This window comes from Camelina sativa, chromosome 18 (genome assembly GCF_030686135.1).
Source record: "Camelina sativa cultivar CO46 ecotype springtype chromosome 18, ASM3068613v1".
In the NCBI taxonomy this organism is placed as follows: domain Eukaryota; kingdom Viridiplantae; phylum Streptophyta; class Magnoliopsida; order Brassicales; family Brassicaceae; genus Camelina; species Camelina sativa.
Window position 1 is genome coordinate 6,307,248 of NC_141897.1, and position 25,060 is coordinate 6,332,307.

At 34.5% G+C, this 25,060-nt stretch overlaps 1 protein-coding gene and 1 long non-coding RNA gene across 17 annotated transcripts; one reads left to right on the top strand and one right to left on the bottom strand.

Annotated features, from left to right (window-relative positions):
• Positions 1-10,310: 10,310 nt before the first annotated feature.
• On the top strand, positions 10,311-17,811 carry LOC104760732 (histone-lysine N-methyltransferase ATXR7). Of its 16 annotated transcripts, none has more exons than XM_019240453.2 (20): positions 10,311-10,565; positions 10,859-11,060; positions 11,148-11,757; positions 11,859-11,975; positions 12,258-12,554; positions 12,681-13,031; positions 13,130-13,408; positions 13,540-14,290; positions 14,375-14,509; positions 14,606-14,764; positions 14,865-15,044; positions 15,119-15,238; positions 15,330-15,479; positions 15,584-15,981; positions 16,071-16,193; positions 16,323-16,403; positions 16,502-16,555; positions 16,638-16,789; positions 16,920-17,459; positions 17,571-17,811. In XM_019240453.2, the coding sequence occupies exons 2-19, from the start codon at positions 10,891-10,893 to the stop codon at positions 16,939-16,941; spliced, it is 4,149 nt and encodes a 1,382-aa protein (XP_019095998.1). In that variant the 5' UTR covers positions 10,311-10,565; positions 10,859-10,890; the 3' UTR covers positions 16,942-17,459; positions 17,571-17,811. The 16 variants fall into 16 exon arrangements, with proteins under 16 accessions (XP_019095998.1, XP_087355306.1, XP_087355312.1 ...); XM_087499180.1 differs by having other exon boundaries at positions 10,315-10,565; positions 11,148-11,774; XM_087499186.1 differs by having other exon boundaries at positions 10,315-10,565; positions 11,148-11,774; positions 15,119-15,232.
• Positions 17,812-20,718: 2,907 nt separating this feature from the next.
• Positions 20,719-21,701, bottom strand: LOC147921605 (uncharacterized). The gene is made up of 2 exons (XR_015588825.1): positions 21,341-21,701; positions 20,719-21,089 (listed from the first exon to the last, which is right to left on the bottom strand). It is a non-coding gene; the product is annotated as an uncharacterized LOC147921605 (long non-coding RNA).
• Between the last annotated feature and the right edge of the window lie 3,359 nt (positions 21,702-25,060).

Consider the following 25,060-nt stretch of genomic DNA (forward strand, 5'->3'; position numbering starts at 1 on the left):
AGAATGCAACACCCTAAATGGCCTAAATGTGGATTCGTACAGTAAATGACCTAAAATGTTAAGGTTAGGGTAAAAACAATGCAAAATATGGACAAAAAGGGATGCTAAAACATGTAAATTAGAGAGTTATCAATTCCCCTTGAATCACCCCATAAAACCCAACACAGAAAACTACTCGCTCATGATGCAAAGAAACAACATTGATATTATAAAGTATATCATCAAAGATGAATCAATAAACAAAAGAGGTTCAAAAGAAACTTCTCTAGATGTCACAAAGGTAACATGTCTTCGAAAAAGAGATGAAAGTATGAAAGAAATTAGAAAGAGTAGAGATTGGTGACTTCAAAGGTGACCGCCGATGGTTTGCAAGAGGAGCTGAAAGAGGACGAGCTTCATCGACTGTAGAGGAGTCTCTAATCTTCTCTAGGGCTGCTGCTGGAGGCGGTTTCAATCACAAGAAGAGCACAAAGGAAGCAGACCTTGAAACCCTAAGTTTTAAAGAGTATTTTATAGGGTTTTGTTTGGATTAGGATTTAGTAAGGGTAAAAGCATCTTTTCTTTTTGAGTGCAGGAAAAAGGGCAGAAAAGGAAGGTTTTGGACCGTTGTGAAGGCTTGGATCAGGCCGCCATGATGGTTGCTGGTCAGGCCTTCAATAAAAGCCCATCGGCTAGATGCTTCTCTTCTCGTCAATCTATGACACGTCTCGGTAAATAAGGCATATCTTCTTGATTACTGAACTGATTGACTGGATTCTACTTTGAGGTGAAAGATGACTCTTCCAGCTTTCCATAGATACCTAAAATATGAGTTATGAAAGTTCTTTAAAAGTTGCCCGTACTGTAAAGCTCTGAATATGTCCTGAAACATGTTTTCCTTGTCTTTGGAGGCGAAGGAATTGGTGTTGTTAGTGACGGAGATGGATTTGATAGATGGAGCACGGTGGTGAGAAGAAGCCTTGGTTGTGGTGAAAGGAAGCACTGGTTTTATTTTTGTCTTCCTCTGGTTTGGATCGGCGAAAGAGAGATAGTTGGGAGAAGAGACAAAGGGCAAAAAAGTCAATTTCCTTCTCCAAAAATGCCTAAACTTGAGAGCACGGACCATAGTACCTAATCTCAAATTTTTGGTCACACAAAGCCCTATTTCAGTAAATATCCCAGGTTGTAAAGGAAGAATTATTGAATCAGAAGTTCTCTCTTTCTCTCCCAATCTATTATGCAAACTCTCTCTTCTTCCTATGATTCGATTCTCATTATTTATTCATCAATCTCATTCAAGCACTCTTTGTTCCCTCTATTCAAAACTAATATTAAATGTGATGCGGACATCAGAACTAAACCAAACCGGGAGCATGGCAAACCAACTGGGCCACACACCAAACCGGTCCACAAAGAGCATCTTGGAGAATCTTTTCCCAAATGGAGTTCTGATCAAGCACAAATAGTAGGGTTAATTAATCATCACCAAATTAACCCTAAGGAGTCCAATGGTTCAAGAGGGATCAAACATCATCAAGTCAAATCACCTCTTTGTTGGGATATGACTGTTGCACTATTTATCCCTTGTTTAGGGTTTTTCCCACTGGGTTTACCTAGAAAGGTTTTTAATGAGGCAACACCAAGTCATGAAGGAATCACTTACCATCCATCTAATTCAAAGATGACACAAAAAGTCATAGATGAAGTACTTGTTGGACTACTCGCTGGAGATGCTGAACTACTCGCTGACAGATATGCTGAACTACTCACTGACAGACATGTTGAACTACTCGCAGATGAATCAGACATCATTGCAAGCTATGAAGAGTTTCGGCCTTTTGAAAGTTGGACCAGCCCTAGAGGAAGCCCACACACCTATTTGATTCACCACAAATCACCAGCCCATGGAGAACAACCTAAGAGAAGACCCAAGTCCAAACCACCCTTTGAATCATGTTCGTTGATTTATTTGGAGCCAGATATGGAAACTTCCATTTTCCTTCACTTGGACGTGCCCCAAATCTTCATATGGAAACCAGGAGAGCCTCTACAACCACTAGAGAATATTTTGAGGATATTCACATGCAATAATAGCCATTGGATCAGGCGGATTCAATTCTATTATTACTTGCCTTTTTCGGACCCGATTGTCATCAAAGCACCACGACTACTTCCTATTTTATTTGTGTGCATATTTGAGTTTTCACAAGTGCCTAAGAATCTTCCAAGACGTCACCACTTCCTCCCCAAGTTAACGAGATACAAGGCACATCTTCTTGCCTTATTTGGACTGATTCTACACTTAATGGTCCAATGATCATATTTTCATTAATTGTTGCGATTTCTTTCTTGTTTTAGAACACTAGAACGTGTAGTTGAGCCTATATATGCTCTTTAGTTTGTTCATTGTAAATCACCCTTGATCATTTTTAAAGTAATAGAAACATTTTCCTCTTTACAAAGTTTGAGTCTTTGTATTGCTTGTTCTTTAGTTCTTTGTGAGTGATTCACTTAGTGCTTTAGAATCATGCGGATTTAGTGTGTTGAGTGATTCAACATTCTTCATTCGTTCATTGATCGAGTGAGTCGATTATCCCACCGATTGAGAGAGTCAATCATCCATCTATCCATTGTATCACCCCTTGATTCACGAGAGAGTGCTTCAGAGCCAGCTCATGAATTCCACCTTCTGCAAGTTAAGCTTGGAATCTCTTGATCCTTGTGTGATCTTAAGTTGGAGTGATTCCAATCTTATATCATCTGGTATCAGAGCTTTAAAAGCTCCTATCCCCAATGTTGTATCTCTTCAACCTATATCATTTTAATTATTGTTATTTATTTATTTTTATAAAACCTAAAACCAAATAAAAAAAAAAATTCTTGCTTTGTTCTTGTCTATTGCTTCAGTTTCATAAAAAATATATATATATTTGCTTTAGTCAATTATTATTTTTCCTATTTATTTAAAGAAAAATCCATAAAAAAAATTCATATCTTTGTTATCTTAATTAATTTTTGAATTATTCTATTTTATAAAACCAGAAAAAAAAAGAAATTGTTTTTCATATTTGTTATTTGAATTTTTCGAATTTATTAAAAAATATATATATATTTCTATTATTCCTTATTTGTTGATTTACTTTTGATACATCTTTCTTTTGCTTGTGCAAGATTCTTCTATCACAAACACCAAAGAAAACATGGAGTCTATTGAGTTTTATTCGGATGAAGAAATCGAAGGAGAAGAGCCCTATCAAGTCACGTCGGATGAGGAAGACAACTATGAAGCTATTTTGTGGCAACGAGATAGTAGTTCAGCTTCTGATTTAAGGGATGAACCAGATCGTGAAGCACCCGACTCATACAACACCAATAAAGGCTATTCTAAACCATGGGTCAAATTTAAAGATGATTTTGATAGACATGGTTCAAAATCTCCACTGACCCCAATTATGTCTTTTTCAGGAAATGATAATCACTTCAAGAAGAGAGAAGACATGGAGTATGATAGAGGAACAACGAAGGGATACCATTATCAATGTCCTAAAAGGCAAAAACAGAATTCCAACCATCACATCTTGTCACACCAAGTGCCTACATCCTCATGTCAAGAAAAACTGAGAGACAAATACTTTCGTACAAACTCACAAGTGGTACAGGAAGTGACTCAAAGAGGATCAATTCGGCTTAAACCACCTCCAAGTGGTAGATGTGATCCCCTAGCTAAGAGAGATGCAAGGGCCAGTAAGCTAAGAGGAGTCGAGCTTGAACATGGCACTAGAAAAGACCCATTGCTATCAAATCCCAACCAGGCCTACAAGACATATTTCAGGTTATCTTTAAACAATGGTTATGAATATTTTGGACCTAAGAGTTTTGAGTTTGCAGGACACAAAAGAGATTATCCAAAATGGGAACTTAACATGTACATGTACTTTAAGTACTATGCCATTCCCAAAGAAGAGAGCTCGAATATTGTCTTAAACAATTCATGGGAAGCGCAAGACTTTGGTGGAACCAAGAAGAAAAAGTTAGGCGAACGTTTAAGGAACAAATACTCAAAACGTGGGGACAACTAAAGTTGCTTATGAGGGAGAGATATGCACCTCAAATGCTGTCCCAGCCTATTCAAAACACTTACCCTTCAGAGGAACCAAGCCGAGAGAAAACTACACACCACCGTGTTAGTTCCAATCAAAACGCAGATCAAAATTCCAACAAGGTAAGTTACACAAATACTTAGCTTAACTTTTATCAGCAACTAGACCACGTGATGCACTTGCTTTCATCCAAAAGGTATGAGAAAGGTGCAGGTGAAAAAGGAGAATCGAAACCCATACCTTCACTTGAACCGCGAGACAAACTTAAGCAAGGTAAGTCCTCTAATTTTTCAAAGTCAAGTGAATCGACATGCTATATATGTCATAAGAGAGGTCATTTTGCTACAACATGTCCTCAAAGACAAGTAGAAGATGTCACATCGCTAGAATTAAAACTAAATGCATCTAGTTCAAATGACAGTTTATCAACATCAAGTTTAGAAATTCCCAATTCTAGATTAATGCGCTTGCCTTTGCCAAAGGTTATTGATGCAGGTCAATTTCATAGCATGGATGACAGGTCTAAAGAGGTAAACTACAAGGTATCAACTTCAAAGGTAGTTGATGTTGACACAAGTCTTGAGGCAGAACTTTCTGAAACATCAACAAAGGTTTGCCAAAATAAGGTGTATGAGCAAGAAACTCCTAGAGCATGTGTGAAGGCACAACCATCTTCAACACCATTTGATCCTTCTTCAAAGATCACTCTCATTAAGTCAGAGTTGATGTCAAGCACTCTACATGGTACTCTAGTAAGTAAAACATATGATCTTATTCGATATTGGAATAATTTAACAATTGATTGTAGCTTAAAACACTTTGTCATAAATGATTCAACTTCAAGTATAATGCACTTGATTTTATCCTTAAGTGTCAAGCAAGATACAGGTACCATAGACGTGTATAATGGCGAGCGAGAGACCACATCCAAAAGGGTCTTAAATGTGGAGCAAACAGAGAAACTCAAAAGGCATGATAACATGGAAGCAAATCCAGAGCTTAAGTTGAGCAAGCTAGCCACTAAAGAAGATGAGGTTAAAACCAACATCTTGTTGCAAGAAGAACCACCAGATCGATCATTAAATCAACCAACGTTGTTGTTTTTGAATGATACACTCATCGATGAACTATGTCAAGTAAGTATCCCATTATTTCAATTAGTTTGAATGATGTGATTATAAACTTGTTATGACCTAAAGAGTGTGAGAAAAAACATAGGTTATTTAAATAAACCTATGAAACCAATTTCTTGTACAGTAATTGATACACTTTGCAATATACTTAGTACTAAACTTTCGTAGAAAAGAAATGGTTCAAACCAAAAATATTTTACATGTTTATATTGATCCCATGACTGTAATAACGCACTTGTTCTTCGCCAAACGTGTCAACAACATTGCAGGTACAAAAGAGGATCATAAAGTCGATTTACCGGAGATGAAGAGACCCATGAATATTTTAAATCAAAACCAGGGTAAACCAGAGCCATTGGTGGTCACACCATTCCTTAAGGAGACTAGAAGAGCCCCGAAATCTTTCTAAATTAAAGAGGAACCACCAGATCTCAAAGCTCAAGCGCAGATCCAAGGAGGAGCTAAGCACGCTACACAATCAACCATGATATCGGATCAAAACCAAGGCGTGATCCTATCTTTCCTGCTCAAAGGAGAGCAACTTGATGCACCACGCATTACAAAACAAAAACCATACCGAGGTAAGACCCTAAACTCCCAAAATCGAATGAAAGCTAACTTGCTTTCTCTTGGAGCAGATTGTATAGTTTCAAGGACGAAACTTTTTCAAGGGAGAGGGTATGATGCGGACATCAGAACTAAACCAAACCGGGAGCATGGCGAACCAACCGGGCCACACACCAAACCGGTCCACAAAGAGCATCTTGGAGAATCTTTTCCCAAATGGAGTTCTGATCAAGCACAAAGAGTAGGGTTGATTAATCATCATCAAATTAACCCTAAGGAGTCCAATGGTTCAAGAGGGATCAAGCATCATCAAGTCAAATCACCTCCTTGTTGGGATATGACTGTTGCACTCTTTTTCCCTTGTCTAGGGTTTTTCCCACTGGGTTTACCTAGAAAGGTTTTTAATGAGGAAACACCAAGTCATCAAGGAATCACTTACCATCCATCTGATTCAAAGATGACACAAAAAGTCATAGCTGAAGTACTTGTTGGACTACTCGCTGGAGATGCTGAACTACTCGCTGACAAACATGCTGAACTACTCGCTGACAGACATGTTGAACTACTCGCAGATGAATCAGACCTCATTGCACGCTATGAAGAGTTTCAGCCTTTTGACACTTGGACCAGCCCTAGAGGAAGCCCACACACCTATTTGATTCACCACAAGTCACCAGCCCATGGAGAACAACCTAAGAGAAGACCCAAGTCCAAACCACCCTTTGAATCATGTTCGTTGATTTATTTGGAGCCAGATATGGAAACTTCCATTTGCCTTCACTTGGACGTGCCCCAAATCTACATATGGAAACCAGGAGAGCCTCTACAACCACTAGAGAATATTTTGAGGATATTCACACACAATAATAGCCATTGGATCAGGCGGATTCAATTATATTATTACTTGCCTTTTTTGGACCCGATTGTCATCAAAGCACCACGACTACTTCCTATTTTATTTTTGTGCATATTCGAGATTTCACAAGTGCCTAAAAAGCTTCCAAGACGTCACCACTTCCTCCCCAAGTTAACGAGATACAAGGCACATCTTCTTGCCTTATTTGGACTGATTCTACACTTAATGGTCCAATGATCATATTTTCATTTATTGTTGCGATTTCTTTCTTGTTTTAGAACACTAGAACGTGTAGTTGAGCCTATATATGCTCTTTAGTTTGTTCATTGTAAATCACCCTTGATCATTTTTAAAGTAATAGAAACGTTTTCTTCTTTACAAAGTTTGAGTCTTTGTATTGCTTGTTCTTTAGTTCTTTGTGAGTGATTCACTTAGTGCTTTAGAATCATGCGGATTTAGTGTGTTGAGTGATTCAACATTCTTCCTTCGTTCATTGATCGAGTGAGTCGATTATCCCACCGATTGAGAGAGTCAATCATCCATCTATCCATTGTATCACCCCTTGATTCACGAGAGAGTGCTTCAGAGCCAGCTCGTGAATTCCACCTTCCGCAAGTTAAGCTTGGAATCTCTTGATCCTTGTGTGATCTTAAGTTGGAGTGATGCATCGATTGACACTATCATCTGCATCGACCGATGCATATCTCTGAACTCGTCTCCAAACTTCACATCTCTGCCGCATCCAAATCCTCATATTTAGCTTCATTATGCTCTCATCCATGATAGATCCTATAAAACCTGTAAAGACTCTCAAAGACTCTAAAAACACCAAAAAGACTCTATAAATAAGACTTATATCATGGTTAAAAACACCTAAAACCATGATATATCAATATTAAACGAGTTTATATGTCGGTTTGGGCTTAAAATGAGAATTAGGGTTTAGATTTTATAATATTAAACGAGTTTATATGTCGGTTTGAGTTTACAAATGAGAATTAGAATTTAAGTTTTTTAATAATACACGAGTTTATATATTGCTTTGGGCATACAAAGGAGAATTAAAGTTTGAATTTTATAATATTAAACGAGTTTATATGTCGGTTTAGGTTTAAAAATGATAATTAAGTTTTAGATTTTATAATAAACGAGATTTTGTGACGGTTTAGGTTCAACTAAATTAATATTATTAAATGATTTTCGTTTCAATATGTTTATTTATCTAATTTTTAATTTTTATTTAAATATAATATGACATAAATATTTATTTTGTTTAATGATTTTATTTTTTCTAATTTATCTTGTTTTATTATGATTTCGTTTGAAGTAAATATTTTGTTAATATTTAGTATTACTTGACATATTTTTATAAGTTTATGAAAGAGAAGGTGTATAAAAGGGTGAACCCAAGTATTGTCATTTTTTAATTTAACCAAAAATATGTCATTTGATAATATATTTGTAAACGTGTTTTAGAGATTGCTAAACTGATATACGTGAATACTATATGTTACGGCAGATTTGTTTACGTTACGACAGTTTTCTTTTGGCTTCCAAAAATCTGATGTTTGATAACTGATTTATTAAATGTAAATACAAAAACAAAAGATTTTTCTTATGTTATGATAGTTTTTTTTTGCTTCCAAAAATACCCTTTTAACTGTACCATTTTGCAAAAATGCCCTCTTTTGCTGTTTATATTCAAATATACCCTCTATTATGTATAAAATAATTAAATTATCCTCCTTTTAGTGATAGTCCATAACAAGAAAGTTAATTTTCTAGTCAAAAAATTTCCCACAAAAAAATTTCTTGTCAAAATTTTTTCCACCAAAATTTCCCGCTATTCCTTAAAAAAATCTTGGAATCCTTAAAAAATATTTTGTAAGTCCTTTAAAACTCTCTTAAGTCTTTTTCAATTATTGTAAATCATTTTAAAACCCTTTAAAAACTCTTGTAATCTTTTATAACCCTTGTAAATCCTTTTAAAACCTTTAAACCCCCTTATAAATCCTTTAAACACCATTTTAAATATTTTAAAATCATTTGTCAAATCCTGTAAAAGTCTTTGTAAATCTTTTAAAAACCCTTTAAAACACATAGTAAATCCTATTGAAACATTAAAAAGTCCTTGTAATTTTTCTTAAAACCCTTTAAAAAACGTTTGTAAATTTTTAAAATTTTGGGATCACAGTTTTCGTAAAAAAAAATTGGCGAAATAATTTTTGGCGGAAATTTTTTTTTCAAAGGAATTTTTTTCAATTTTTTTGGCGGTAAAAATTCAAATTTTTATCTAGTAGACTCAATATTTTCAAACTGTGGTCAAATGATAATTAAAAATTAAAAGAGAGTCAAATTGAAAATACCAAAAAAAGTATCTACAAAAGGGTATTTCTAACAATTTCTCTATTTTAGAAAAATAATAAGTATTCGTATCTATTTGTTGTATGTAAATTTCTATGGGTAAATTTTATAGATTGGTTATAATATTAACATATATCCGAAATAAGATCTCTTTTTGTAGATATAGTAATACCTTTCTAAATGCTATTACATTGAATGCTATTTAATGCTTATATTCATATCCAAACAAGTTTAGTTCATATATACATATATAGTAAATTTACTGTATATAGTAAATTATAAAATTTTAAAAAGTTTATAATTTATAACTAATATATCTAAACTTAATAAAAAGTTTAAAATTATTAATATTTAAACATATTAAATTTTTAAAATTACACAAACAAGTTTTATTACATGACTGGTTGTATGACATTACATGATTGAATTAATAATACTAAAAAATAAACTATCAGTAATATGATATTTCAATACGAGTTAAATCCTCATTTTAATGTTTTAACCACACCAATATAAAATATGTCGAATCAAACCGATTTAATTAAGATTGTAGTAAAGAAAAATTATTGTGTTGTATACCACAGTTTATATATTAAATCACTAAAATTAACAAAAAAATATATTAGCAAAACTAATATTAAAATAGTATATTAACAAAAAAAATTAAAAAAAAACTTACTCCACGGTGTACAGCGATAATCTATTACATAAGTTAAAAATTTCATAATAAAACGTTTTAAATACAAACAATATATATATATATATATATATATGCTGATTTTTAAAAGTAACTATAAATATAAAAAATTTGAAATATGTATGATTTGTCTTTTTAATAATGTGTCAGCTTTTTATAACATAAACGGAAAATGTGTCACAATTAATTGTGTAACGGATTATTTTGGTTTTATTGTATAAATTGATTCGGTAGACACTCAAATTAACTTTTTTACCCATAAAATAATCCGACCGTTTAACATTGTGTTCGCCAAAAAAAAACATAACATTAAATAATTGTAGTATATTGATGCTCGTAGTTTTTAATCACATTCTTAAATTAGTTTTCTATGTAAAACTTTTACACACAAGAATTTAATCATCCATATTGGTAAAAGAATAAGTGGCATTTGCAAAAAAAAAAAAAAAGAATTAGCAATAGTAAAATAAACTGAGAAATAAATTAGTAATTATATAAAATACTAGTTAGTAATTAATAAAAATAATAATCTATATGAAAATAAATTAGTAATTCAGAAAAAAAAAAAAGAATAATCATCAATTGTCATATAGGTTTTTTTTTGTCATAGAAATAAATAAATTAGTAATGAAATATAAAAATTAAAAAAAAAAAACTATAGAGATCATCCCAGCTTGTTTCAACGAACCCTAATTGTCATTTTTTTCTTATTTCCTATCTTTTTTTTTTTTTTTTTTTTGATAAATTATAGAGATAGATTCTCTGTCTTCGTGTTTTTTTTTCCTCTTCTCATCAAATTCACTTCAATTTGGTGACAGTCTCATCATCGCTGCCTTGATCTTGCTTCACTTTTCTACAACTTTTTAAAGGTTGGTGGCTCTTTTTTCCTAACCGTACTGTTTCTCGGGTTTGATGATTCTTCGTTCGATTCAATGTTGCAGCTTATGGGTATTATTCAAAGTTGTGTTTTTTAAGAACCTTTGCGATCGTTTTGTTTCTGCCTGTAGTCTGGTTTTTAGATTTCAGAAATTTGCTTTATAAATTTGTAGTCTTTGATAGCGTTTCTCTCTGTACTAATTTGGGTACGATTCCAATTTTGATGACATTGGATCAAGCTTGTATTTTTATTGATCTTCTGATTATATATTTTTTTTTCGTGTAGAGAAGATATCTTAATTTTTTTTTTGGGGGGCCATGGTTGCGGTTGAGTCCTCTTTGCCTAGCCATGGTAGTTCTTATTCTAGTAGAAGGAAGAAAGACTCTGCTTTGGAACCAAATCGTTTTGGTTCAATGTGTTTGGGAGTCTACAGTGACGATGTTTCAATCTCTGGAAGGGAATTAGCTCAAGATTACTCTTGTGACAGGTGCCACTTATTGCTTTTTTTTTCGTAGTTGTGAATTTGCTTACTTGGATGGTCAATCTAAAAAAAAGTGTACTTTTGGTTTTTCAGCTGTGGTGATTTGGCTACTGTATCTTCCACTTGTTGCGATTTTGATGAACTGTGTGGTCTGGATTCAGCCTTGGAGACGAGCTGTAGGTCCAATGGAGACTGCCGTGAGGGTCAAGAGGCTTCTGGTAGTGGTGGCACAGCTTCAAGTCTAGACAAGAGTCTTCCAGGATATACCATGTATGTGAGCGGTTGGATGTATGGTAATCAGCAAGGCCAGATGTGTGGCCCTTATACGCAACATCAGCTATGTGATGGGCTATCCACTGGTTTCTTACCTGAGGATCTTCTTGTATATCCAATTATCAATGGTTATACTGCAAGTTCTGTAGCACTTAAGTACTTCAAGCAGTTTCCAGATCATGTCGCCACTGGCTTTGCATATCTACAAAATGGAATGATTAATGTATCCCCACCTGTTAATTCAATTCCCCTTTCTAGTAGTAATGCCACAAATTTTCAAGATAAGACTCAAACAGAGCATGCAACTTCTGCTGCTCATTTGATCTCCCATCAGACGTTGCCTCCACAGAGCAGTTCTCCTGGTTCTGTCTCATATCAGCTAACTTTAACCCAGGAGGAATCAAATATGTTAGCTTCATTCCTCTCATTGGTAACTTCCTTTCAACGGTGAAAACTCAGTTCACAACTTAATCAGATATGATGGCTCGAGTTCACATAAGAATTTTCTTTGATTGTTTGGTTTTCTGTCAGGGAAACGAACATGCTTGCTGGTTTCTGGTGGATGATCAGGGTAGAAATCATGGACCACATTCTATTTTGGAGCTCTATAATTGGCAGCAGCATAGATATGTTTCAGATGCAGCCATGGTAAGCTGTATTACAATAGACTTTAAAAGATTGTGATTACTTAAATTTCGTGCAGTTACAATGATTTTTCTCCTGATGCCTCTTTGTGGCCTTGTGTCTAGCTTTGTTTTTCTCATGCATTCTCTTATGGGGGGAAACTTGTGTTATTTTTCTTCTTATTTCGGAAATTTTCTACCCCTTCTATTCAGTTGTGAAGCTCTTTACTTACTATTTTTGAATACTTGATTAACATATGTTTTCTCCTCCCCTTCTTCTCATGAATGCGTCAATTGTGATTTGCAGATACGTGATGGTGAAAATAAGTTTAGAGCAATCACATTAGCATCATTAATTGGTGTATGGAGGATGAAATGTAGTGGTACCAATTGTGATGAGTCAGTGTCTGGTGTGAGCATCATATCCGAAGTTTCTGAAGAACTCTCTGTTCAGCTTCAGACTAGAATTCTGAATACAGCTAGAAGAGCTCTGCTCGATGAAATCATCAGCAGTGTAATTTCAGACTTTCTTATGGCCAAGAAGAATGATGAGCATCTCAAATCTTACCCACCCAGTTCTGCTTCCCATGTTGAATCCATATTGGTAACACTTTTTATATATGCGCATTTATGTACACATGCACACTTTTCATGCACATATGTACTAATATAAAACTTCAGGGGCTATCATTAGACCATACACTAATATGGTAAAGTTTTGTTTGTGCAGTCTCGAGTTATTAATGCGGAGAAAAGTGTTGTCTCGACCATTGAAACAACAGGCTGTAAGAACATATTGAATGAGTGGGGTCATAATAGTATATCGGCAGACTCACGCAAATATACTAAATCTGTTGGTAGCATTGAGAACTACCAGACATCTTGCTCCGCTGTATGTACGATGCTTCACAAACATTGCATGCAAATCATGTGGAATGCTGTCTTTTATGATACTGTGTCAACTCATTCAGCGTCTTGGAGAAAGAACAAACTTTGGTTTCGGTCTCCTGTCCTTGCAACTGTTAATTATTTCAAGGGTACCCAGGCAAATTATTCAGACAAAGCTGAAGCAATTGAGAGTGTGAGCTTGCTTCAATTTTTCTACGACTTCTATTAAATAAGTGTCATTTTCTTTAATTACTCTCTAATGAAATGAGTGTCATTTTTAATGTTTTGCAGTGTACTCGTGGGATGGATTCCTCTTCTTGCAAAACTGCTTGCTTAAATGAACTTGACTTAGCTAACACTGCTGCCAGTGTTCGTGGAGTTTCAACTAGAAAAGTAACCTTATTAGATAGTGATGGAATGGAAAGCATCGTAGCAAGCATCTCAGAACATGTTGAAAGTGAACTCTTTCTGTCTCTTAAAACTCATCTGACTGATTATACTGGCGTTCTCATTGGAAATGAAGCAAATAATGCTGCTAGTACTGTACACGATGATGGCAAAATGAATGAGGTAAGTAGACAAAATCTCTGTGTGTAGATTTTTGAAGTTTTACAAGGGAAAATCTTTCCTTTCTCGTTCTATCTTGTTTCTGACATGCTAGCAAGTGGGTGCTGAATTGAAATTGTTGCAAATTGCTGCAGGAAAACTTGTCATCTCTTCAAGGTTCCTTCCGTTCCCAGGATAATCTGGAAGGGTCTGGTGGTAAAAAGAATGGTTTGAATGTGGTTCCTGCTAGGTTGCGCTCTTCCTATGATTTCAGTGATTCTCAGAGACTGTTGCAAGAGGGAGAATCCTTTGAGAAGATCACATCTGAAGATAGTATTGCTAATATCTTTCTTACAACGTTGGAGACATCGGGCAGTCCTGTTAATGATGAACTTGATACTCTGGATATTTATGAGCCACCACCACCTGGATGTGAAAGCAACATTAATATGCCATCTCTGTTCTGTAAGTTTCGGCCTGTAAGGTCCAAGGAAACCATTCCTGAGATTGAAGAATATGTTGCAACAGCTCTATGTAGACAGAAGTTGCACAATGATGTTATGAGAGATTGGAAATTAATGTTCATGAAGTTTTATCTGAACGAATTCCTTGCTTCACGGAAAGGAAGCCATCAACTTTCTCGTACAGAAACATTGGCACTGAAGAAGCTCAAAACTGTTACTCGGAACAAAAACCTAGTACATGCTAATATATCAAAGCAGGCCGCAGAAAAGCCAAGGAAACCATCTGTCAGATCGTCTGACAAAATTTTGGTTAAACGATCTAGGAAACTGTCAGATTCTCATTCCATGAAAGAAGCCCTTAAGGTCGATACACCCACTATAGATTTGTCAGTTCGGAAACCAAGTCAATCTAAGATGAGAGATACGGACCGGCGGGATCATTGTATGTACTTTTCAGCCTTTTTCATCTGAATTAGAGAAATTTTACTGGTTTACCTTATATATTGTTCTTTTTGTCATTATGCAGGTATTAAGGATGGTACAAAGTTTAGTAAAGAAAAGGCTGGTAAAGATGCTTTTAGTAACGTGATCTGTGATAAAAGCCAAGATCTTGAACTGGCAGATGAATTTGATGACGAACTCCTTATAACGAGACTTAGAAGTAAGATTTCTTTGTTCTTAATAGGTGTGATTCTTTGTTGAGATCAGGGTTTATCTCTCTTTCTTTTCATGTTCTTTCTGGTATATATTCTATCAGGGATATCGAGGAATAAAACAAAAGAGCTAAGAGAAGGTAAAAATTCTGCAAAATCCTGTGGGGAGATTTCAATGTCTGCTGAGGAATCTGAGGAAACTGTTGACGGCAAAAATCACGAGGAAACTCTTTCAAAGAAGTCTCCTCAGAAAGTGCAAAAAGGTAAAAGACTCCTTTATTTGTTTGTTTCCTACACATTCAAGTTCTTGAGCTTCTTTACCATGCAACCCGAGCCTACTGATATCATCCTTCTGAAAAGCAGCTTATATATCGAAGTTAAAGAGAAAGAATATGTCAGATGTCAGAGTCGAAGGTGCAAAATCTAGCAATGGAGCAGTCAAAGGTTTTACTGAGATTTCTGGGAAGGAAGGTGATACAGAAAGCCTTGGTTTTGCAACCAGTGAAAAGGTTTCCTCTCACCACCTCAGCAAAAGACGGAAAAGTAAGAACCCGTTGATTTAATTCCCAGGTTTTGAGAATGCCTCCCGCAATTTCTTTACTAAATTTTATCTCCAGAAGATGCTGCGAAGCACGTTGAGGATATATCAATCCCTACTGGTAATCCTGAAAGACTCGCGGAAGGAAAAAAGTTTGTGGAAAAGTCTGCACACAGCATCTCACAGAAAGCTCGTAAGTGTAAGTGTCTAGCGTTGTACTTTATTGATGTTTCATACTTACCAGAATGCATGGGCCCCAGATTTTGATAGTTCAGTATTTTTTTGTGAAGCATCGCAATCCTCAATTCTAAAAAGAAAGCACATGATGGGTGAAAAAGTTCCCGATGTACCTTCATGCCGGAGGTCATCTCTCTCTTCCAAGAATTCTGAGGATGCTGAAGAGAAGCTTCCCTGCAATACATCAGATAAGCTGCAAAAAGGCAATTATTTCCTACGAACTTTCAGTTCTTACCTTCCATGGGTTGTATTGTTTTTGTTATAAATTATTTACCTCAAACTACATGTGTTCGGTTGGTTTGTGTAGGAGGTTCGAAGAAATTGATGCTAACAAAACATACAACAGAGCGTTCTCCCATTAAGAATTTTTCATTGGATGATGGCAGGCCTAAGCCTATTGCATTAAAACCACTGGAAAAATTGAGTTCGAAACAAAGCAAAACAAAGGTGTTACTGTCAGTTCCGAATTCTGATGGATGTGCGCGCACATCTATTAATGGTTGGCATTGGCATGCATGGTCATTAAAGGCTAGTGCTGAAGAGAGAGCCCGTGTTAGGGGAAGTTCTTGCGTACATATACAACATTTTGGTTCCAAAAGTAAATTGACTCAGAACGTTCTTTCTGCAAGAACTAATAGGGCAAAAATGCGTAATCTTTTAGCTGCTGCAGATGGGGCTGATGTCTTGAAAATTTCTCAGTTGAAGGTGATTAAAACAAAAAATAGTTTTCTCTTTAAACAAAACATACGTACCTGCAGTGAGTTAATCCTTTTTTTTTGTCGTATTGGTGACAGGCTAGGAAAAAGCGTTTACGGTTTCAACAAAGCAAGATTCATGATTGGGGTCTTGTTGCACTTGAACCAATTGAAGCTGAGGACTTTTTGATCGAATATGTTGGAGAGTTGATACGTTCTTCTGTAAGTATTACTTGTTTGATTATTTGTTTCATAAGTGGTAGTAGTTCTGGACAGTATCTTAGCATCTTTGGTGAAGGACAGACTGATTAAATTTGGTCGTGACTTTGGTTCAATGTGCCAATGTCACAGATATCTGAGATACGTGAACGTCAATACGAAAAGATGGGAATCGGAAGCAGTTATCTTTTCAGGCTTGACGATGGCTATGTGGTTAGTCACCTGTGCAATACATTTAAATCTTGACTCGTTATGTTTCATTTTTTAATGAAGGACTGTTCTGATACACTTGTTGCTTACCATGCATCTAGGTTGATGCTACAAAGCGTGGTGGCATAGCAAGGTTTATAAACCATTCATGTGAGGTAATTGTATGCATAGTATTGGATCATTTGCTAGTTTGTTCTATGGATTTGGGGTCTTATGGAACACATTGTGCTTCTGCAGCCGAACTGTTACACCAAGATTATTAGTGTAGAGGGTAAGAAAAAGATATTCATTTATGCTAAGCGGCACATAGACACCGGTGAAGAAATAAGTTACAACTACAAGTTCCCACTGGAGGACGACAAAATCCCCTGTAACTGTGGAGCGCAAAAGTAAGTTGCATCAGTTTCATATTTATTTGCTGGAGCTTTGACGTGTATATTGTTCTCTTTTCTCCACTTGTATATTGAAGTTTGGAAGTGTTATTACCATTGTTTAAGTACGTATCGAATTTGTGACCAGGTGCCGTGGATCGCTGAACTAAGAGGGACATGGTTTTTTCAAGGAAACACAAACAGGTCTGTGGTTATTGGGTATTTAGGTTAGCGGAAAGAGAAGGATGAATCTCCCATTTGCAAATACATCTACTGCAGCAGATGAGTCTCCTCTCTTTGAATTCAAATCTGTAACTATCTTTTTCCAACATACTAACAGTTAGATATACAAAAGCTGCATTTTTCTTTTCTTTTTTCATATATAATTTTATTTTCCTTTTTGTTGTTGTGTCAACAAGAAGAGATAAACTCAAAGCCAAGTTAATAAATCTAATTTATGATAATATAAACAAAATACCTTCCTTGTGAATTTAGTAAAGAAAGGTGTGATAACTGTGATTGTGTCCTTGCACGAAACAAATTTGTTATTACTATTTAAGCACCCCTTTTTTTCTGTCCATTTAGAAAACAAAATACAACTTATACAAATCACGTCTTTGTTGGTTTTGAACAGAAATAAAGGATAGGGGAGATATGGTCATTGTTATGGCTCAGTGAAAGCAAAGAGGTTTTCTACTTCTAGCATTTAGAATTGTTTTTCTCTTTTTCTTTTGGGTTTGTGTTTATATGCCATGTTCGGTATTTATACCATATTTAAATATTTTGTGTTGATTTGCAGGAATTATAAAAATGATTAGCAATCTCACACTCACATTTCCTCACCCCCATTGTCCTTTGGTATGGTACGTGTAATGTTATTCTGTATTTATTCTCATATTTTGTTTCCTACTTACAATTCCAACTTATTGGACATTATGACACAGAGAGACGTCAAGTTTAGATCAGAAGATTTGGTGGTTTTAGTTTTCACTGAATTGAGATACCCAAAATTGCTTCAATAAAATCTAGATCTTAACTAATACATTAGAATAATTAGGAACATCTTGTGAAAAGCCACGAGTTGTTTTGCAATGCATGAGATTGTTAATAGTTTAAAACGTCTCTAATGTTTACAAGCCATTTTAGCTACCAAAAGACACTACAAGTCTCGAAGTCAAAATATTGTCTCTTCATGAATACTCTTGTTTATTTATTTAAAAAGATTTATTTTTGTCCAAAAAAAAAAAAGAAAACAGAAGATTTTATTGTCTCATTTATTTGATAATATTTGAGGCAATGCATGTCGCTTACGTTTGACGTGCTTCATCTTGGGGAAGTCTTTCCTATCCCCTGACGTTTTGGGTTTGCTGAAGTTGCTTAAAAGTTGTAGAAAATACAAGAGTATGGTAGTGTGAGACATTTTTTAAGTTAAGACTTGCAAATTGCCTTTGTTATTACAATGTTATGAATAAACATTTATACATAAAAGATGATTATTCTTTCGATCTTGCAAAATTACTTTTCACGAGTTTAGAGTAGTAGCCTTGAGTGATGCGTGTCTTGAATGTTTGAGGTAATAATATTGGCAGCATTACTCAATTGATCATCTTGCCGTATTGCTTCGAACATGTTTTTCAGTCTATTGTTGAGTGGTTTTTTTCTTAGTAGTAACCAAATGAGTGTTTCCCCTAAAATTTCTTCTTTCTTTTATAGAATTTTGTATTAATTCAGAATCATAATAGTCGTCCACCACATGACCGTAGATTTTGGTCTGAATAGGCAGTAGTGCACTGATTGCTTAAGTTGATGTTGAGTTCGTATCCACTTCTGTAAACTGGTAGCTAAGCTGTTACTCTGTATCTGAACCGTAAAATTTCTTCCATAAATTAATAAACATTATAAGATAATAAATCTTTTGATCAGCGTAAAAATGAACAAAATTCAAAAAATAAGAAGATAATAATTTTTTAAAAAATTGTGTAAATATTATATGGTCACATTATTAGCAAAAATTAATGATTGTGTAAATTTACACATTCTAATAAATCTATAAATATGTTATGGTAGGTTATATTTATTGTGCAAAATATGGTATAGTCATGATATGTAGAGTGAGAGAGATACATGAACAACATTTTTTTGTTACGTTGTTTTCATGTCTCCTCTACTGTATCGTTATGTTTACAAAAACAATTCTGCCATATTCAGTTGAATTCAGATTTACTCATTGTGTCTAGAATTTTCGAATAAGTTTTACACAATTCGGAAACAACTATTTAAGCAATCGTTATCACTAAAGCAACTCCCAAGATATTGTTCTTCATGCTTCGGTGGACATCGTCCAACACACGTCATATTTTGTAATTGTATATCTCTTGCATTTGATACTGACACACCTACACATATATACTTAAATCTAAATATATTAACTGTGAAAGATATTGTATAGTAATAATATGTAGAAAGAGAGCTAGAGAAACTAACATGAGAGAAACAAAGCGACGAGAAGAATGAACAACATTTTCTTTGTTGCTTTCATGCCATCCTAATATGATTCAATAAAGTTTTGAGTTCCACGGTATTTGAGTCATACTATGTTATAAAGTGTTGAGAGAAAGAGACTAATCAAGCAATCAAGCATACAAGTAATTGCATTAGATCTATATTTCTTATTAGGATTTAAATACAATGAAGGCATTATTAGCCATTTTTTGAATAATTCATTACCAAAGTAAGAAACTATTATTCTTTTGTGCAGCCTAAAATGATTAACATATAAAACATGAGATTAATTTGTTACTTTCTTCTAGTTGGAATGTTTTTTTATTATTATTATGAAATACCGTTGTGGGGGTTTGTAGCTACCAAATCTCTTTTCGTTTTTTTGTCTCTACGAGAATTCAATTTTTATCTCATTATATAAAGCTTTAGTTTCAAAATTAGTCATTAACATGAATGCGACATATGACAAGTTTATCAATGAGATTTTAATAAGTGTAAGAGTAAATTATATAAAAAAATTAAAAAATTATACAATAAGTTACAAATAATTAAAACAAATATTTTTTTATAAAAGTATATAAAATATATCATAAAAAGGAAAATATAATATAAACTACAAATCCTAAAAGTAAAAGGTATACTATTTTTTTTTTTTAAAAGAAAAAAATATAGTAATACTACTAATTCTAAATAAAAAAGTCACATTTAAATTTTTTTGAAAAATATATAAAAAGATAATTAGACATAAAAAAAAAATAGTGCCATTTTTGTAATGATGAGTTGTTACAAAAATCGATTAAGAGGGTATTGCCATTGACAAAAGGTTAGGGTGATCAAGTTTCAGGCATGATTGTCGAACCGACCTTCGGTAAGATTAGGTGTCAAAGTGGTTAATCCAAAACATCTTAACTTATTACCTAACTGGTTTAAAGTTAAATGAGCTCATGACTCATCTAAGTATTTAACAATTGAGTTGAATTAACTCATGAACTCGGTTGATCCATTAAAGTATTAATTAATTAATATTAGTATAAACAATTATAATTAATCTTAATTATAACTATCACCATAAATTGTGGATTTACGTTTTTTAGTGGAAAATTATAGATTCACATTTTGGCGAAAAATAAATAACCAAATTCATTTAACCTTCTTTTTTTGACAATTTTTATTAACTCATTTAATCGATCAACTAGTACAAAATTTCAAGTTGTTAAAATGTAGAACAACTTTGGTAGATAACCATGAATTTAAAAAGAATAGAGAGAATAGCCTTTTGTCAGAATTCATTGGTAAATAACGTTTTCTGGAGTGGGGGAAATACTAAAATATCCCTATGTTATTTTGTTTTTACAAAATGGAACACTTATCACTTACGAGATCTGGTGTTATAAACTCATATGATTCTACAAAAATAACATGATATATTGATATAATACATGTGATGGTTGTGTAAAATTATTAAAATTCATGTGTTTTTATGAAATAACATGATTTTTTTTTTGTCAACAAAATAAATCAGCTCAAACGAGCCAATTTGTGGGGAAGTTGTTTACAAATAAAATGGGATGCGGATTTGAACGCGCTTGGCGTGCCAAAAAATCCGCTCGTACATTAGCATTTCTAGAAACCTGAACCAATGAAAAAGAAGAAAACTCCTCCCTGTCAATCTTGATGTCGTCTAGCTATGTTGCAAAGGCTGGCCAATCCTGAGGCGAAGACACCATCTTCACCAAATCAGAGCAGTCCGTGAAGAAGATTACCTCTCGAAAATCATCTCCAATCATGCATCACATCGCCCAAATGAAAGCTTCAACTTCAGCATGTAACAGAATAACATGATATATGGACTAAATATGTGTGTTGTTAAGTAGAATCAAACTCATGTGATTATGTGAAATAACATGATAAATGGACAAAATATGTGTGTTGATTGTGTAGAATTGTTAAAACTCATGTGATTATGTGAAATAACATGATATATGGACAAAAACATCACGTGATTTTGTTTCATAGCATGAAATATTTATATGTGTTTTGAAAATCAGATCTAGTTTTAGATGTTACGTTGGTGAGTTGCGGAGAAATCCGACAAGAGGAAGAAACGGAGAATGTACTAGGATGAGAGAAGGATAGATTTTCGGAGAGAAAGAAAGAGAAAATTGGTGGTAAAGAGATCTGATAAAAAGGAGATAAGAGAAAAAAGAAAAAAAAATAAATCTGAGGGTGGTAACGACAGAAAAATTAAGAAGAATTGAAGAGATTATGGATATGGTGGTGGTGGCTGTCCGCTGGCGTGAGGAAGGTGGGTATGGAGGAGAGAAAGTAGTCGTGATTTTATAAAAATGGGAGAAATAAAGAGAAAAAGGAGGAGAGAGAAAGAGAAAAAAGGAAGAAGAAGAACAATGTAATTTTAATACGCATGACCGACAGACACACATGCCCCATAGTTAATTTATATATTTTTGTCAATTCTATGCTTATCTGTTATATATACTCTAAAATGTATGAGTTGTAATATGAATCTTACTGATTTTGACGTCCATAGATTTTCTTAAACACCATATTTGTTTTGATATGTATTTTCGACAATTTATTTATAAGTTTTGGTTTTGAGATTTTTTTACTTAAACAGTAAATTACATTTTTGTATGACAATTATATATATATATATATATATATATATTATTTTTACATGTGGTACTAAAACTCTTTGGCGTTATTAGATGAGTGTATATAGTTTGCATACTTGTGAATATTAGAGTTGGTTAAGGACTCTGAATGTCCGGTTTATAGGTTAAATTAAATGTATAGATCCGGTTTGTTCCGGTTTAATAATCTTTTTCTAGATAAGAACATTGTACACAAACTCTTTCTTCCTAAATGACAATCAGAGTTTAACAAACTTTTCTCTCTTGATTCTGATTCAACTAATGTGGTATCAGAGCAATTTTTCGCTCGTTTGATCCCTACTTCGTAATTTTTTCTACGATTTCTTCTCGATTCATCGTTGATTCACTGGATCGATTTCAAATCTCTGCAAAATTTGAGCTCAAGCGGAGGAGATTCACGTTTCAGCTTCGATCCCTACGATGGTGAAGTTACGCAAGAAGACAACTGCTCGGAACACTTCTATGGTCTCGGATTGTTCTCTCGGTGAAGACTCGAGCTGGATCCTCTCATCCAGCGGACGATGACACCGTTGCGACTCCGAATCCAAGGTTTCCGGCGATTGGCGATAGGTCTAACAGAGGTTCTAAAGAAATTGACTCATACAGCAACGCTCATAGTCCCTTCTTCCTTCACGCTTCGGATCACCTAGGTCTGTCGATCGTCTCTCATGTTCTTGATGGATCTAACTAAACAAATGGTCAATAGCTATGAGAATGAGCTTAGATGCTAAGAATAAGCTAAGCTTTGTAGATGGATCACTTCCTAGGCCAGAAATTGATAGTCCATTCAAGATTTGGAGTCGATGTAACAGTATGGTTAAGGCTTGGATATTGAATGTTGTGAGCAAGGAGATTTATGATAGCATACTTTACTATGATGATGTTGTTGAGATGTGGAATGACTTACTCCAGAGGTTTAGAGTAAGTAATCTTCCGAGGAAATATCAACTTGAACAAGCGATTATACACTCAAGCAGGGAAATATGGATTTGTCAGCTTACTACACCAAGGAGAAAACGTTGTGGGAACAGTTAGCAAATACCAAACTTACTGCTGTGAAAAGGTGTAACTGTGATCATGTCTAAAAGTTGATGGAAGAGGCTGAAACAAGTAGGATTATCCAATTCCTTATGGGATGATAACTTTGCCAACATTAGAGGAAACATTCTGAATATGAAACCAAGACCGAGTTTGACTGAGATTTATAATATGTTGGATCAAGATGAGAGTCAGCGGTTGGTTGGAGTCTCTACCCCAAATCAGTTTGCTAATCCAGCTGCCTTTCAAGTTCAAACAAGTCCTGTTTCTGAGCAATCGAAGTTGTTCTTGGCTCATAATGGTTTTCAAAAAACCTAAGTGTTCTCATTGTCATAAACTTGGTCACACGGCTGATAAGTGTTACAAGTTGCATGCATTCCCTCCTGGATTTGGTTCGAAGTGGAAGAAACCACAAACAATAGGAACTACGAACCTTGCAGCAACACAAACAACATCTCAACTTGATCAAAAGGAGAATATGGAGTTTACGTGTGAAGAAATGTCAAAGGATCAGATCCAAACTGTGATTTCGTATATGAGTTCCAAACTCCACATTGTTACTGCTGAAACTACCACACCAACTAATCCTTGTGCTTCGACTTCAACTTATGTTCCTGTAATCTCACAGATTTCAGGTACATTCCTGTCTCTTTACTCAAATGCCTATTATGACATGCTAATTTCTTCTATATCTAAAGAACCAGCTGTGTCTCCTAGGGCTTGGGTTATCGATTCAGGGGCTACTCATCATGTTACTCATAATAGAGACCTTTATGTAGAATATAGACCCTTGGAAAGAACCTTTGTTACTCTTCCTAATGGCTATACGGTTAAGATAGTAGGTATAGGACTCATTCAGCTAACCGAGACTATCATTCTGCATAATGTTCTTTACATTCCTGAATTTGAATTCAATTTGATCAGTGTTAGTGTTATAACAAAGACTTTGAAATCTAAAGTGAGTTTTACCTCTGATGAATGCTTTATTAAGGATCTTACACGGGAGTTGATGATTGGAAAAGGGATTGAACTTGGAAATTTATATGTCTTGCATTTTGATGAGTCTAATCGGTCAGTCTCTTTGAAAGGTACTGCTTTACTTTCTAATCATGTTCCAGTCTGTTCTAGTGTCATTGTTGATCTTGTTGTGTGGCATAGACGTCTAGGACATCCTTCTCAATCAAAAATAGATATACTATATGATGTATTGCGTTTAAAACATATCAAAGGAAATAAAGAGCAATTATCGGTTTGTCATGTTTGTCACTTGTCTAAACAAAAGCATCTTCCATTTAAATCAAGACAAAACATGTGCAATGCTCCTTTTGAATTGATTCATATTGATACATGAAGTCCTTTCTCTGTTGAAAGTAAAGATGGTTTTATATATTTTCTAACCATTGTAGATGACTTTAGTCGAACAACCTGGATTTTCTTGATGAAATTAAAATCTGATGTGTTACATATCTTTCCTAGCTTTATAAACATGGTTGAAACTCAATATAAAACCAAAGTAAAATCTGTTAGATCTGATAATGCTCATGAATTGAAATTTAATGCATTATTTTCTGAAAAAGGAATTATCTCTTATCATTCATGTCCTGAAACTTCTGAACAGAATTCTGTAGTGGAAAGAAAACATCAGCATATTTTGAATGTAGCTAGAGCTCTTCTATTTCAATCGAATGTTCCTTTAGAGTTCTGGGGAGATTGTATCTTAACAGCAGTGTTTCTAATCAATAGATTACCTACTCCAGATAATAAGTCTCCTTTTGAGAAACTAACTAGTATGTAACCTGAATATACTTCATTAAAAATCTTTGGTTGTCTATGCTATAGTTCTACCTCACCTAAGGCTAGAACTAAGTTAGAACCTAGAGCTAGAGCCTGTATTTTTCTAGGTTATCCTACTGGATATAAGGGGTACAAGTTATTAGATTTGGAGACACATGCCGTTTCTATTTCTAGACATGTCATTTTCTATGAGGATATTTTTCCTTTTGTATCATCCACTATCAAGGATAATACAGAGAAGTTCTTTCCTCATCTTCATTCACCTGCAACCCCTGATGATTTG

What these genes read in the sequence shown, in the direction of transcription:
- LOC104760732 (XM_019240453.2), top strand. Translation starts at nt 10,891, where the DNA reads ATGGTTGCGGTTGAGTCCTCTTTGCCTAGCCATGGTAGTTCTTATTCT. An exon ending in ATGTTTCAGATGCAGCCATG is followed by an intron (nt 11,976 to 12,257) that starts GTAAGCTGTATT and finishes TGTGATTTGCAG; the next exon opens with ATACGTGATGGTGAAAATAA. An exon ending in CCTCAGCAAAAGACGGAAAA is followed by an intron (nt 15,045 to 15,118) that starts GTAAGAACCCGT and finishes TTTTATCTCCAG; the next exon opens with AAGATGCTGCGAAGCACGTT.